Here is a 16,967-nt window from a genome sequence, read left to right on the forward strand (position 1 = left end):
AAGAGCAATGTGTGTCAAGGATACCAACAACCATTAGATGACATAGTCATGGGCCAGAACTCTTAATCTCTGAATTCAAGTTTTTTAAGCCTATTGCCACAGGTCTGTAAAATCAAGAACCTAGCCATGCAGGTCGTAAAGAGTTCCTACTATAATAGGATGCCACCACGGCAAAAATACAATACAATACAATACAATACTACTTTATTTGTATAGCACATTTAAAAACCAGTGGTACACCAAAGTGCTTCACAGTAATACAATAAATTAGAGATAGGAACAGTAACAATAAATACACCAGCAGGTGGAGAGCACTAATTAGCTGCAGCACAGTGTAAATAAGTAAAAGAAAATACAAAAAAACTCGACTAAGAGGTTATTCAGCAATAAAGTAAAATGATTAAAAGTACATAAGGGAACATTTGCAGGAAACAGGCACTAAAAGACTGAATCGATTCAGATGGACGAATAGCAGTAGGAAGATTATTCCAGAGGTTGGGTGCAGCTATAGCAAAAGCACGATCACCTCTGGTCTTCAGCCGTGACCTAGGTTGCACTAAGAGCAGTTGGCCCGTTGACCTCAGTGCTCTCCTAGGAGTGTACAAGCTGAGAAGTTCAGTAAGATAGCTAGGAGCCATGTTATTTATAATTTTAAAGGTAAGCAACAGAATTTTAAAATCAATGCGGTATTTGATGGGAAGCCAATGCAAGTCAGCGAGGATGGGGGTGATAGGATCAAACCTGCCAGTTCCCGTTAAGAGGCGTGCTGCCGCATTTTGAACGAGCTGCAGTCTGCAGAGAAGGGTAGATTGGAGGCCAATATAGAGAGTTACAGTAGTCTAATCTGGAGACGATAAAGGCATAGATACGTTTCTCAAGATCCTTACAGGGTATGTAAGGCTTGGTCTTGGCAATTTGGTGTAGTTGATAAAAGCTAGATTTAACTACGTGGTACTTGTTTGTCAAGTTGACAAGAACTGTCCAAGAGAATGCCCAGGTAGCTTACAGTAAGAAAGTCAGAAAGAAAGGTAGCAAACAGCCCAAGTGAACCTGTTAGGTTCTAGGAATATGGCTAGTGAAAACTACAATTTCCGTTTTGTCGTTTACAATTTCCAATTCATCCTGTTAAATTTCTTCCCTCCAAGATATTCTACAATGAGCTGTAAGTGTTATTAATACAAAGTGAAAGCACAGCAATCAGCCACGAAGTTACAGAGGACACGACACATGGTGTGTAAAAGTCACCAATGCTCTGAAGACTCCATGATTGGACTGTTCCAAACTTCCTCTGGCATTAACATCAGCACACAAACGGTGCGCCAGGAGTTTCATGGCATGGATTTCCAAGGAGTTTGTATAGAAAGTGTATTGTATATTGTAGGTGTATTGCGTAGGGGGTTCAGAACTATTTTCCACACAGTGTAGATAGAGAGAGAGACAGAATTATTATTTTTTTATTAATGTAGGTGACTCAAAAAGTTTCACCATTAGTTTTTTACATTTTCCAGCTACTACACACCATTTTTCTCTGCACTTTGAACAAACGGTTGGTAAATTAAGTTGTAGTTAAAAAAGAAATAGCTGAAGCAGCATTTGATCAGTTTTTAATGGCAACAGGTGAGTAACATGGCTGTGTATAAGAAGAGCATCTTAGAGAGGCAGTTACTCAGAAATGAAGATGAGCAGAAGTTACCCAAAAAGGTTCACCAGTCAAATTGTGGAATAGTTCCAGAACAATGTTCCTAAACAGAAAATTAAGACTACAGTACAATCTACAGTACATACTCACATCTCAGATTTAGAGAAATCTCTGTGCACAAGGGACAAGGGCAAAAAGTGGCACTCCATTAAAACGGGATCGATTCTATCATGAAAATCACTGCATGGGCCGAGCAACACTTTAAGAAGTCACTGTCTGTAAAAATAGTTCCCAGTGACATTCACAAATGCTGGCTGAAGCTATCACACAAAGAAAAAGGAGGGAATGCTAAACAGTGGTAAAAATGGCCCCGCCCCAACTTTTGAAATGCGCTGTTGCCATCAAATTTTTCCTTACAATCAAAATCACATTCACTCAGCGTTCACTCGCTTATCTTGGTTATCTCCAGCAGCTCTATTCCCCTTCAGTCCGGCTTGCCCTACAATTTCAGAAGCACACCACTCGAAGGCCGCTAACTCCAACTCTTCATACACCATCATGCATGACTGAGGCCAAAGCACTGCGACGCCCGACGGTCAATTGACCGTGTAAAATACACATAATCACAAGATTAACAACAGTTGAGGTTCCAATCCTTTCATCTCTTATATGACAGGAAAAACCATCCACACCCGGAGGCATGAACTGTGTCCGAGAAGAGGGCTGTCATATTCACTTACTTCATTTCAGTTCTTCATATTAGAGACAGTGTCATGGCCTTAATTATCCTGTCAGATGTGTGATCTACATAACTATATTCCTTCTTTGGTTTGAGGAACTTTTTTTTTTTGTCATTTTTTTTTTCCTTGTTAACATACATTTATTGTAGTTTTGTATCTATATAATTGGATACTGTAAAATTTTACATGTGTATTGTGGATGTAAAAGCCAAACTAGGGACAATGACTGGAAATTAGCAATAGCTATGAGCAGTAAGTCAGTTTCAGTTAAGTTGTCACTATCAAATTGAAATTTCAGATAAATGGACCGATTCTTACATAGCCCCGGAGTACTCAAAGTGCTCTATACAACATGCCACATTCACCCAATCGCACAAGCACTTTCTCTGAATTGAGTGCTTTCTATAAGTACATTCACACACATTTATACTCCGACGGATGCATCGGAGAGCAACTTGGGGTTAGAATCTTGCCCAAAGATACTTGACACGTAGACTGGGAGGAGCCAAGGATCGAACCACCAACCTTCCGATCAGAAGGTGACCTGCTCTACTTCCTGAACTACAGCCACCCCGATAAACGCACTGAGACTCATCTACCATATATACTGCCAGAAAACTAACACAGAATTTTGATATGTGATTTATCATTTAGTGCCATTTATTAAAGAGGACTTAATGTTCTTTGGAGTTTGTTTTTGCAGTTTGGGGATTTCCTAAAATCTATTTATCATTTAGGTTCAAAAAACATTTTTAATTTTAGAAATTCTTATTTTGAATTATCAACAACAAAAATTGGTTTTGGTTGCATTTCTAAATTGAAAATTAAAACAACAACAACAACAAAAAAGGTGATAATGAGACAACAAACAGAGAGAGACTTTGGACATAAATACACACAAGGGGTAACGAGAGAACAGGCCACAGGTGGGAACACAGATGATCTAAGGAGCTTCTCGGATGAGAGGTGAAACATCTTTAAGCAAGATGAAGAACATCTTCATCTTCAAACATCTTCAAGCGTCTGGACTTTTCTTTCCAAGCTCCTACACTACAATGACCTGGATGACTAAGAACTTTCACAGATGAAAACAGATGATACTAATCTAGAAAAATTAGACAAGGGAAGCAAAACTGAATATGTCACACAAAAGGCAGGAGACTATCAAAGTAACACCGGAAGTAAGATAAGCACAAAAACAAAGACTAAGACACACAGGCTTGACACTGGGACCGGGGAGGCAAAGAAACGAAACAGAGAGAACACTCAGAAACTAGGGTTAAATAATGGTATTAAGAACATAAACGGTCTGAGGCTCAATTGTAACACTCATGATAACCTAAAAAATAACATTCAGGAACCAGACATTATCAGTCTATCTCCTCCTTTCAAAAAATACAAGTCCAGACAAAAACTCACAGAAGTGATGCCAAGTTATAGAAAAAAAACAAAACTAACCTTGAGGCAATGAACACATAATTATAGCTTTTCATGTTAGCTAATAGATGCTGAACATCAACCCACCTATTTCAATTCTTTGTGTTTTTCAAAGTTTTATAATGTTACTATAATGATTGTAGGGTATCCATGTCTGCTCCCTAATTTCTCCTAGACACTTTAATAAGTCTGTTACTTGTACATGTATGTTTTTATCTGTATGCAAGTTTAGCATTTTTAGTGCAATGGCACATGTCTGTATATTTGCTACAGTGGGGGTGGGCAGTGAATTCTCCCAAGAGACAACATAAGAAACTGGCACTGTTTGATGAAGAAGAAGAAGAACAAGAAGAAGAACAAGAACACCTCAGTTTGGCTCGATGTTGATCCTGAGGAAAATGAATTGCACATTCCTGTGCTTTACTGAAACTCCCACATTATTTCTGCTGATTGTTATAAATATTCACACTTAGATTCAAACTAACTTAAAGGACAAATATTCCTATGTTATGCATGTTTGGGTAATTTTTTCTACTTTTGTGGTTATATGCTGTTACAGCTTCCTGTCACTTCTTCTGCAGAATAATATTATCATGATATCAGTCATGATAACTTGATTAAGGAAGTGCAACACGTGTTTTGTTCAACAGTTACTCATACTTAAGATACAGATTCATCAGGATTATGTCATTCCTACCTCTGAGCGATGTGTATAAGCAACATAAGCAAAAAACCATGTGCTGCACCATGTGACAGAGCAAGCACTGGGAAATGTATGAAGTGTGTATGTATGAAGTGCTGCTCATGCGCCTCCTCTCCACAGTTGGGACTGACATTTACTTTATGCATCTTCTTTCCCATGGGAATGATAAATTATGTAGGCTACCGGAAAGACAGTGCACTGATAATGCTTATCCACATTTACTATGCCACATGTTTGTGCTGCTTGAAAAAATGTTATCTTTTGTTACCTTGAAAATGTTAGCTGAACACACCCTAGCTGTCAAACACCTCGGAGCGCCCACTCTCTCACCTGTTAAAACAGATTTGATCATCTCACCGGCATGCCCTCACATATGAATGCCAGCAGACCTGCAGATAAAACATGCAGTGTGCAGTGGTGGGACTAGTTTTTACCTTACAGACACGCATATTGATTGAGAATTGATTGTACTGCTGAGGCTGCAGTGTCCACTGGGTCAGTGAGTGATTGAATGAGTGGGTGGAGGTCAACACAAGCATTTGGCCTCCCCAAAAAACAAATTTCAGTCATACTTTAGCAAATATTAGTAGGTAAGATTAACTGCCTTTACAAAAACCAAAAGCCAAAGTCTAAGAAATCTGTTTAATAAAGGTTAGAATCACCAGATTCCCCATAATACGATATTATCGTAATATTTCACTTACCATACAAAACTATTGCGATTTTTAACATTATGTGATATGCTGAGGATTGCAATGACATATCTTGTGATTTATCACTTTTTTCCAGCTGCAAATTAAATCTCGAAGTTACAATTTTTCATTGACTCTTTTATCCAATAAGATAACCTTATCTTACTTTATTTATTTATGCTGCTCAATTAGGTTGTCAAGCAGAACAACACTGACACTAAAACCTGCCAAAATGTTGCAATAAGCATTAGCTTGCTTTGAATTAGGAGGTCGTGTGTCCAGTGTTGGATGGTTTTTCACTTGATTTGATTTAATGTAAGTGCTTGGCTAACATTATCTCAGGATAGTGGCACATGAGATGTGCCCATAGTTTTCCTAGATTATTTTAACTTATTTAATAAAATATGGATATTTGGTGTCCCTGGATCAATACATATGCCATGCAATATATCATGATACTATATACTGATTTTTTCCCCCACCCCTACAATTTAACACGATTGACCACTCTCTATCACACATAGAAACCTGGTATGGCTTGCTAACTTGCATACTAGCTGCAAAAGTAAACTCCCCTGTTGTTCTGCGAGTACATTTCTGTTAAATAAGCCATGGACTCATTCCTTTCTTCCATACTGTTCTTTATATTTTGACCACATAAAAGACTGACTGAGTCTTTTAAGAGCTAGATAAGCTTGATTAAGGTGAGAGCAAGAGAAACTCCCCTCAGCTTCTCAAGTCTGGGAAAGTCAAGCAACACATAGCATGACAGTGCTACACCCAAACAATAGAATGAACAAGCGAAACGTTAGTGGTCTTTGTGTTTAGGGGAAGAAAAAATAAAACACTGGGGAAGAGCTGCTGTAAGTGTTACCTTTCTGCAAAAGTGAGGCATGCGAGTGTGCTGCAAAGAGACAGTGACACAATTGGAGTGAGCAATACTCAGTGATCCATTCAAATGTTCGCGTTCACTGGAGCAGACAGTGCACCCACTCAGAGACAGTGCATCAGAATCCTCCTTGTGAAGGCGAACTGCTCATTCTTTCTCTGCTGGAAGCCACGAAATAACCCAGGATAACCTCGGAAAGCTCAGCAAGGACTACTCAGAAGAGCAGGAGCAAGAAGGAGAAAAATGAGGCTGAGCCAGCCTAAGCCCAATCAGACTTTTACTTTCCATCGCCAGTGGTCAAATGTTTCAATCAAACCTACAAGAGGGATTAAATATTCATAATATTGAAAAAGCAAAAAGTGCAACAAACATGAGCCATTTGAGTAGAAAGAAAAAAACAAAAAAAGCAATAAATGTGGTCAGTACTATATGCTGGTATAGTACCTTCAAAGTCTTCATGTTTTTTGGTTTATCAAAGTGATCCATTGACTCCACTAATCCTTCTGAGTAGACCTGCAACGGATCACCACTTCTCAGATGGGCTCAGGTTTTCTCAGCTGGCAGTGATATTTCATGACAACAAAGCCTGCTGGTCAGCCAGCTGTTGACAAATCCCTGGTATGACGTATGTCTCGGTTTTGGTTGATTCTATGCCAAGCTAACACACACACACACACACACACACACACACTGCTGGCGGGAGTATCCGCTGGATGTGTTAAGCAGAACTGTTGAACTGATCCTGCAGAATTATGCATCTCATTTGAATATGTTGATTTTTATAGCCACAGAAACCTTGTGACACAATGATGATGAATAACAATGATCACAGTATCTACACAAAAATCTGAATTTTCATTTTAATGGAAACTTTGATCATAAAAATAGTCGATGGCTTCTAAAAACAAGCCAGTCCTAATCTGCTCTTTTATGTCTTGAGATTAAAAATTCACTATGGTAGATTAGTAAAAATAAATAAATAAATAAATAAATAAATAAGGGCGACTCCCACAATTTCTCTGTACTTCTTAAATCTACATGAAGAGACAGCAGATAGCTCTCCTAGTATTGAAACAGTCAATTTATCAACTAGCTGATCAGCAAAAAGTAATAATAATAATAATCTGCTGTATTTAAGCAAGACAGCAAGAAATGGTTTTTTTTAAATTCTCTTCTTCCAACTTCTAAAAATTCAGGATTTAGGAAGTAATGTTTTTACAAATAACCAGTATTAACAGATCACACTGAGCTCTTGGAAATGATTTGGATCATTTCCTGCTATAGTTTAAGGTTTTTACTGCATAAAGCAAGAGGAAACATTAACAAAAGATCAGGTCAACTGATAAGCCAAAGTGCTCTTTCAGGTCCTTGTCTCTATGCTGCTCAAGCAGCTGTGTCTTAAGAAAAGAGTGCTACAGCAAGAAAGCCTCGACTTGAGATGACATTCGCTTGCACTACTAAACTGGCTTCCTAGCAGGACTGCTAAACTGGAAATATTAGATTTCCATCCTGGTGCTCTTACTAAATGTAATCGATCAATAAGGAAAGAGAAACTTCTTTATAGAGAAACGGCATGAAGATAAGACTGAACTGGGGCGTGGGGCAGTCACGCACTGTAGGTGTAGGTTTAGGATTTTTAGGACAGGACACAACCTCACTGACTTTTTGTGGGACTGCATGAGTAGGAGGGACTGTGACTCTGCACTCTCAGGAAGCAGATAATAATGAGACATCCCCAGATTACTTGAGCTGTGTACATCAAATGTAAATGGAACATAGTGATGAAGTAATTATTTTTAAGCATGTAAATCTCAATGACTCATTTGTTTCCTCTCCAGTGTGTAGGCTTTAGAAACAGGTTGAATAATTCACCCTGTATTTTATCATGTTCCGCCATTTTAATTCAGCTGTGTTCCTTGCTGACCAAACGCCAAGCCAGAAATTGGCTTTTTATGACTCCAGCAGCTGCACTAAGCGCTGTTTATAACACAGTACGTCCATTAAGAATACATTGCAGTTTGTATTGCACTTTACTGCAGCCTTGGAAGGAAGATTCGTGAGAGCCAAATGTATGCCTAAACAGAAGATGTGATATCAATAATACAGCAGATGATCTCAGGTCCAGTTGCAATTTTGGTCTCAAGTTATCATGTAAGAGGATCACGGGAGTGTAACATAAGCTACATTCGAGGTAATTCCCCAGCTTTAAACAGATTAACTGAGAAAAACTATTGAAATGAGATTTTTCACACAGGGAACGAGTGAACGGAGTACAGAGATGAACCTGGAGACAGTTATTCAGATCCTATCTGTGAGTGCACTGCTTATCTCATACAATATCAAAGGCCTGTGACCTTGTGTTATCCAGCTTAACTGGCCTCGTTATAACCTGCTTTATGGTATCTTTCCCTTTTCTACACCATTTGAAAAATAAAGCATTCTTATCTGGTTACAGGGGAGAGATCACAACGACCTTCAGCTTGGTGGAGGTATTTTTATGTCTTGGAAATACAGGAAACCTTGATGTTTATAATAATATTTGGCATGGTGCATTATAGAGCCATCAGCTGTACTTGAACCTGTTTATCATCTGAAACATATGTGAAGCAGATCATAATAAGTAGAAGAATAAAGAGAGGGGCTTGTGTTTTCTGTTTACGCCTGTGTGAGTGCTCTCAGTGGTCCAGGAAGACCGCGCTCACTTCCAAAGGATGCTGCGTGGAAGAAAAGATGGACGCATACAGGTTATACTCACTCTGCGTAGCCGGTGGACCACGGCAGCCGCTTGGTCTCCTTCAGGATGAGGATCGGTCTTGCGATGTGATCCGCCGAACACTCGATCTCGTCTGGCGACAGTCCCAGGAAGTCCGGTCGGGTGTACGGGAATTTCAGCGGCAGATCCGAGCCGCTGGGATGGTCTCCGTTGGAGCCACCGGCCATCATACCTCCCATGAAATTGGCTACCGCCGACTTCACCCGCGTGAGCATGGTCCTGCTGCGGCGTGGGTCCAGGCAATGCGATTGCGTGAATGCCACCCCACCCCACACGCACCCCCCTCTTCCAGTCTCCCTGGCAGATCCCCGCACGGCGACGCAGATTCGCGGCGTGGAAGAAAGCAAAACACTCAGGATCCGCGGAAAGTCATTCGGCACAGCGATCCCTCTGCGAACACGGAAATAAAAGCTGAACAGGCTCTCTCTCACACACACACACACAGAGCCAGACTGAGCTGCACAGCAGTCATGTGACAAACCGGTTGCTGCTGGTGGATTTGGTCGCTGGTAGCCTATCTCAGTGAGCCGCTTACTGTTGACAGTGCTGGAGGTCAAAGGTGTGTAATCCCGATGTGACGATTACCTCCCGAACAAGGTGCAACACAAGGCTTTGTAGCCTGAGAAAAAGGCGGTGACCCAAATACATACGTATACATATAAATGGAGCCACACTGACTGAACAACACACAGTACAATAAACCAGCCGTGAGGGTTTCAGTGACTCTTTTATGGACATCTGCAGTCGTCTAGTCTTTGTTTTTTCTTGACAGGGTGTGGTGCCACAGCTGTGTTGAAAAAATTAAAACCAGCTGTTTTGTTTCCATCTTTCTACAATTTTCTTTATCAAAAGATTGGAAATACAGTCATTGGGGAAAGTGTGGTTATCAAAGGTCAAAGCTTACAACAGATCAAAGTTGTAGGCTATAACACAAATCAAGGCTACATGTGTAATATTCTTTTATCAAAAAGGCAGTTTTGTACTTTGAAGCTAATGTCCACAAGAAAGGGGTCCAGTCAACACAAATATGCAGTAAAAACCAGAACTGTTGTTTTAAATATGGCACTTACTGGGAGCCTTTCAGTGTCTAGTGGCATATTGCGTTACCACCTTCTGATTACATTTTTTCTTTCTCTTCCAAGAGTCAGTGCAAATCTTACTGACTGGGCATTAAGCCAACCCAGCAGGATGTCTGTCTAGAATTTATGGACTTACTCTGTCAACAAAGCTCCATTTTGGAGAAGTGAACCCTACTAAATGATATGTCATAAGTGAACCGCAGTCTGCAGAGCGACCAAACCACAGAATCGTACTCAGCTGTTTCTTCAGTGCTGAAAGGTGAGGGCGTTGCAACAAAATGACTTCAAATGATCTGCTCATGATCCATATTCAATCCCAAAAGTTCACTGAGGAAACAAAAAGCCGTGTGGACGCAGTCAGTTCTTTCAGCTTCGGTTTACTGAGCACAGACATGCCTTCAAATAGAAGTGTGAGCATTTCACGTCGGAGTCCCAAAATCCCCAGCCAAACTGACATATGGCATTATTTCTAGCCTTTACCTTCACTTTAAATGCAAATGGCAAAATCTGCTCTTAATCACTTCATCACCTATTATCTAAGTCATGCTCTTTATAATAAAATTCCACTTATTTGACAAACACTAATGTGGTTTGGGTTTCTTGTCAAGACACCAGAGGAACTTATTTTGTTACATAAGTGCAAAAGTTTGCTTCAACCTACCAGCATCCAAACTCAAACACGCGTGTCATCCAGTGCTGTAGGAAAGAAATTTGATTAAACTTACAGTTAACCTGCATATTTTTTTTCTTTTTTAAACAGAATGGTCCTCTTTCAGCACAAAACTAAAACTAGGTGTGGACGCAGGGCCGCTTTCTAAAACAGGTTCCAGTTCCCCAATCTCTTCACTGGTTTCACTGTGGCAACTGTATAGTTGCTTTCTGTTTTATTTTGAAAACCACTATGAAAGATATTTTTTGAACACTGTGCTTGTGATGTACAGTTTCTGTGTGGAGTTTGCATGTTCTTCTGGTCGGCGTGACTTTCTCTCATAGTATAAAGACATGTGATTTAGTAAGGGTTGGGTTAACTGGTAGTTCTGCAAATACAGCAGGATCGGTATTGCCGAAACCAACACAGATATTTTTAACCCATGAGGGCAGCTCATATAGGACAGAGCAATGTGTCATGATTTATGCAATTTATGAGCTTTATGAGATAAATCATCAGTTTGCCAATTCTCAATTCAGATTGTTGTGATTTTTACTTTCCACAATAATTGGTTACCTACCTTTCAGCTTTATTTTGAAACTGCTTCTTTTTTGTTGTTGTTTGGAGACCTGGAATGCAAATGTGCCTGTCTCTGCTGCACTTTGGGTCAAAAATGTGCTACAGACTAGAAATAAAATAGACACAAAAAGCTTTCGGACATTTTTTATAGTGCATGTTAAAAATGGAGTGCATGATTTTATTTTTTTTATTTTTTTGATGGGAGTGATTTTTTTTCTTGAGAATCCTGTAAAATACAGCATGAACTCTTGGGGTTTATATTGAGGAACACTCAGACACATTATCTCTTAAATCTTGCGGGCCAATTAAAATCGTGAGCACGCTTATTATACAGAATGTCTCCAGTGAAAATGAGTAAAGCCTGATGAAAGTGAAGTTGGGAATTTGGCAGACTATAGTAAATCAATAATTCATGAGCTTGCCAGCAAAGAGTTCTACTGACCTAATTACACAGGAAAAGCAACAGCCTGTGAGCAGGATGCAGAAGATGATATACTCTACCTGCGACTGGATTTTCAATCAGGGATAGCTGGTAAAAAATTAACCAGAACAATGAGTGTGGCTCTTGTCTTTTCTGTGCTAATTATACCCCATAAACTGACAACATGCACAAAGATAAGCTCATTTCCCAGGAGACCTCACATACATTCTTTTGAAGTGATAAACTATTCAAAGCTTCCAAATGACAACAATTATTTAATGGAAACCATGTGTTCAGCATGCGCACTTTTTAGCAACAGCTGAGGCAGACATTCGTTCATTTGATCTGTTGTTGCACAAGATGAAAAGTGAAGCATCACCAAAGTCATTAAGACTTCATCTGTGAAACATCTATGCAGTCTTAAGGCAGTTTATCTCATTGTTATTTTAACTTGATGCACTGTAGTATCAAAACAGGGCCCCACCTTGCTTGCCTTTCGTGAAATAAACTAATTATGTGTTTCACTAACGCATTTATAGTCAAATTCTGAAGTCTTGTTACTGTTTCATCTTCACAGATTGTACCATTGTGGTTCATGGAGGAGTGTACAGCCTTTATCATTTTCTAGGAAGATGGGAAATAGTTGCAGTGATTTATTACAATATGTAAGGAAAAACAGTTTGTACACTTCTAAGAAGCTTGAAAGTCAATATTTGGTATGATTGTCCTTTATATTTCAACATGTTTTGGCTCTCTTTTGCTTCTGTTCTCTATCAAGATTAACCCACACTGCTTCAGTTATGTTGACATCTGAGCTCTGGGGAGGCCAATCCATGACCGATAATTTTCCTTGTGTGCTTTTCTATTTATATTTCTATATCAGCAGTGTGTTTGAAATTGTTGTTGTGCTAAAAAAATAAAGCTGTGGCCAATCAGGTGTTTTTCAGACGGTACTGGTCAAATAAAATCTGATGGTTTTTTCTGCATTCACAAATCTATCAATGTCATTTTCTTTTCTTTTTTTTAACTGAATGTGTGGAGTAATTTAAAATAAAAATAAATAAATTAAATCTCATCTGGACTCCAATGTAAGTCTTAACTTTATGTTGTGGTTTTTGAACCATGTTGAATGTTGTTATCTGGCAGATTAAGACCTCCACGGGTTGAGATGCAGCATCAAATCATGACAGAGCCTCCACCGTGTTTTACACATGGCTGTAGTTGTGTTTGAATGATATGTTAAATATGTATGATGTGCAAACTGATATGTTTAGATCCACCACTCCATGAAATCCGTTTCCACTGATTTTCAGTCACATTAATGTGTAATCGGTCATACCTTGCCCCCCCCTTCCTTCCTTAAGGAACTGCCTCTTGACAGTGAGCTTTCCACTGCGCCCATTTCTTATCAGGCTTCAGTGAACAATAGATGAATCAACTAAAGGATCAGATGAATCTCGCAGGTTTTTTTTGCTGGAATTTATCTGTCTTAAGTACGATTTTTCAGATGTTTGCCTGCAACACAGATTTTACGCCTGTCATGATTTCTTTTGTCCTCCACTTGTCCAGTTTCTTCAAAATTTTAACCACACACTGCACATCATGTTAAGACATGCTGAGTTTACAGTAAATTGCTCTTTGGGAATCACCTTGTTGACTATTTTATGCCTGTCAAACTGTTATCTTTGGCGTTTTCTTATATTCAACAAAAGAAATCGGAACAAACTCAGTTTTGTGACGGGCTGCTACAAAGTGCCTAAAGATACAAATTGAAAATTGGTTCTTTGCCAAGTTGTGTGTAGACATGTAGCTTGTTTATGCATGTCTTGAACTATTGCTCAAGATCTCCTTAAACAAAAGAAAAGTCTGGCTTGGAAGAAAAATATGACGAAAGGAAGGCTGGTTCAAGACCTTTGCACAGCACTCATTTTCCAGTTAAAGGGGTTGATTTGTCTGCAGAGAGACATCTTTAAGGCCTTATCTTGTAACATCAGTAGCTGACCTTACTAATAATCTTGTGGCCTTATGGGAGCAAAAATTCCTACTGCCAAAAGCAATAATGGAAACCACATCCAGAAGAGGGAAGGCTGCATAGTCCACAGATTTGAGATGAAATGTGTATCATATTGGTGCAAACCTCAGCTGATCCCCCAGAATAAAGCGTCATCAGAAAAAGAAGCCAGAAGAGATGCAAGCAATAAAATCAACCGTATATCTCTCCCCTTGCTACATTGCATAATTTGCAATATTTATCCAGTGACTATTTGAAAACTACAGTTTTCAAATAATCTGTTAAGCGTTTCTCTTTGCTCTGTCTTCAGCTCCTTGTTATTCCTCCCAGGATAATGATGGTGATGGCAGGGTCAGGATAGCTTGAAGAATCTGTTTGCATTTCTGTAATCAGTCTGCTACTTGAACTGATGACTGACTCACAGATGGATAGAGATGGCACACATGCATACTTGCAGCATGGGGTAATGTGGAGACAGGGAACTCACATATAAGCATGGATCACGGCAAAGGCTTTTGTTAATCTGCAAAGTCAGCAATGAGTAAAATCTAATTTTGAAGTCAGGATAAAATAATTATTTTCAGATCCTGACTGCAATATTTGAGATCAGAATCAGTTAGGGCTGGATAAGGTGACCTTGAAGCATCACTTTTTTTATGCTGCATAGGCTGCTGTAGGACTGTCTGTGACGCACTAAGCATTTCTTCGATGCACCTCGTTTCACTCCAGGTGTTTCTGTAACATCGCTGTATGCAATTTTCTTCCTGTGTTTTGTCTCCATCTCCCTCTGCTCTCCTTTTGTTTCCCCTCACCCCCAACTGGTCGCAGCAGATGGCTGCCCCTCCCCGAACCTGTTTTTTCTTGAGGTTTCTTCCTGTTGAAAGGGATTGTTTTTTCCACTACCGATTTTGCAGTTTAGGCTACATCATATTAAGAACATATGCAAACATATCAGTTCCTGTTGAAAGGAAGGCATTTTCCATTGCTTATTGTGATTTTATCACCAATATCATTCGTTCTGTACCTTGCTGCATGGGACAACTGTTGTTGTGATTTGGAGCAATGTAAATAAAACTGAATGGAAAAATGATAAACTACTACTAGTGGTAATTAGTGTTATTGCTCCCAATAGAATGCAAGACCAAGCCAAAAATAAAGATTCTTTCCTCCGTTTCCTTTCCATTTTATTGCAAACATACAAACCCAATTTTAAGAATGCTGAGATGGCAGCAACATATCTCAAAAGCACGGGGATAAGAACAAAAAACAAAAAACAAAAAAAAAAAAAAAAACCTAGAGACGTGGTACTAACAAGAAACAGCTGGAGGAACACTTTGTAACCAATTAAACTAAGTTAACTGGCAACAGGACCGTAACATGACTGTGTATAAAAAGCATCTCAGAGAGGAAGACTTTCCTCAGAATTCGAGATGGGCAGAGGTTCAGTCTGCAATTTTGCAAACCAATTTCAGAATCATGGTCCTCAATGTGAAATTGCAAAGACTTTGAATATCTGGTCATCAACGTCACACAGCATCAGCGTTCTGAGGTTCTGTTGAAATCTGTGTGCGAGGGAGAAGGCCAAAGTCATTATTGGATCCCTATGAGCTGAGGGCCATCAGAGAACACTGCATTAAAGACAGACGTGATTCTGACATGAAATCATGGCATGGGCTCAGGAGGTTAAAGCTCTGTCATGTAAAGAAGAAGCCAATATGTGAAAGTGACTTGCATCTCTGATGGTACATTAATGAAATTGAATTGGGAGCTTGCACATCTGGAAAGGTAGCATTAATACTTTAGAGGTTTAAGAGCAACATGTAGGCCCATCCATGGAATGTTGTTTTAGGGAATGACTTTCCATATCCAAGCAAGAAACTGTTCAACTCTGTCCATTTCAAAAATGACAAATATGAAAGACCCAGGACCAGCTAGAATCCTAAGACAAAGAGGCACAGGGAACATGGCCCTGTCCCAACTCTGAGAGGTATTACTGCCATCAAATTCTAAACAAGTTAATATTTTTCTTAAGGTAGGTCAATTATCTCAGTTTAATCTGCCAGATAACAACATTAAACATACTTCAACATGGCTCCAAAACCACAACATTAAGTTGAGATTTACACTGGAGTCCACGTAAGGTTTTACGTATTTTTTATTTTAAATTACTCCACACCTTTAGTTTAAAAAAAAAAAAAAAGAAAAGAAAAAGAAAGAAAAGACACTTGCCTTCATACAACATGATGGCAAGTGGTGACATCTCCCCTAGCCAGCCTTACTTTATCCACTCTGTAGACAGTTGGCAATTAAATCTTGGCAACACCCAGAGACTCTTTCACGAGTACAAGCTGAAGAGGACTTAAACAGTTCCCGTCAAAAGGGTCACTCCAAGAGCCCCAAATAGAACTTCTGGACTCGCCCAAATTTGAAAACCACTGGGGAAAGCAAGCCATCACATGTGCTTTCCAACAGGGAAAAGGTACTTATTTGTTAAAATTCTAATGAAACAATAAGCAACCCTGCACAGAATACTCAGTTGCTAAAGTGCATCATGCAGAGCAAAAACCCCATTTTAAGTGCACCATGCCAAGTATACATGGATACTCCAACATGAGTATGCCACAAGTTGCAATAATGGACAATCGTAACATCATGAGCACAAGAACCACAAACTGAAAGGATTAAACAAACAAAATTACTACCACACAACCAAAAATAACCACTAATCCCAACCAGAAGGGATCTTTTGTCCCCACAAAACAAAGTCACATACAAAATGACCCCATAACACAACAAGTTGCTGTTCACAAATGAGAACTATACCCACATAATTATCACAAGGTCGGCTCAGCACCGCAGTTAATGCCGTCACGTGGCCAGCAACATTCACAAGTCATCCACCACAAGTAGGCCGACATCGCCACAACACTGAAGGTCACTGCACAAAACACTCACCTTCTCATTAGTCATCCATAAACACTGCTGCAGATGTACGCGCGCACGCTTACCTGACACAACCAGTGGGCCATAACTAGTAAGGGATCTCAAACGGTTCAATTCAGTGTTACTGGTTTAACACACCAAAACAGCTTCTTCCCCAAACACTGCTGACCTCAGTCCGACAGTAACTATGAAGAAACCACCATGTGCAATATTCTTCTGCCTAATTCCACGTCCTACCCATCAGGACATAGCGCCTAATGTACGTCTTATAATATGTAGATTACACACGTTCAGTTTAAGTGTGCAATATTCTTACATCCCAGTGTTACTAGATGGGTAGGCATGGTATAAATGTTTAAACATTTTAATTCACATCAGGAAATTTTATTTAAATAGTGTATGTCATATTAAG

General features: G+C 39.5%; 1 protein-coding gene across 1 annotated transcript in view; it reads right to left on the reverse strand.

The window, feature by feature from the left end:
- The window catches only part of ppm1h (protein phosphatase, Mg2+/Mn2+ dependent, 1H), a 37,388-nt gene extending 27,939 nt beyond the window's left edge, over window positions 1-9,449 (reverse strand). The window contains exon 1 of the mRNA XM_085462408.1: window positions 8,856-9,449. Coding sequence (XP_085318534.1) covers window positions 8,856-9,088 — 233 coding nt within the window. The 5' untranslated portion in view covers window positions 9,089-9,449. The remainder of the gene's footprint in view (window positions 1-8,855) is intronic.
- Between the last annotated feature and the right edge of the window lie 7,518 nt (window positions 9,450-16,967).

The sequence above is a fragment of the Copadichromis virginalis genome, linkage group LG7, assembly GCF_057382275.1.
Source record: "Copadichromis virginalis isolate Kocher_CV1m ecotype Utaka linkage group LG7, C_Virginalis_male_GT1.1, whole genome shotgun sequence".
NCBI classification, from domain to species: Eukaryota; Metazoa; Chordata; class Actinopteri; order Cichliformes; family Cichlidae; genus Copadichromis; species Copadichromis virginalis.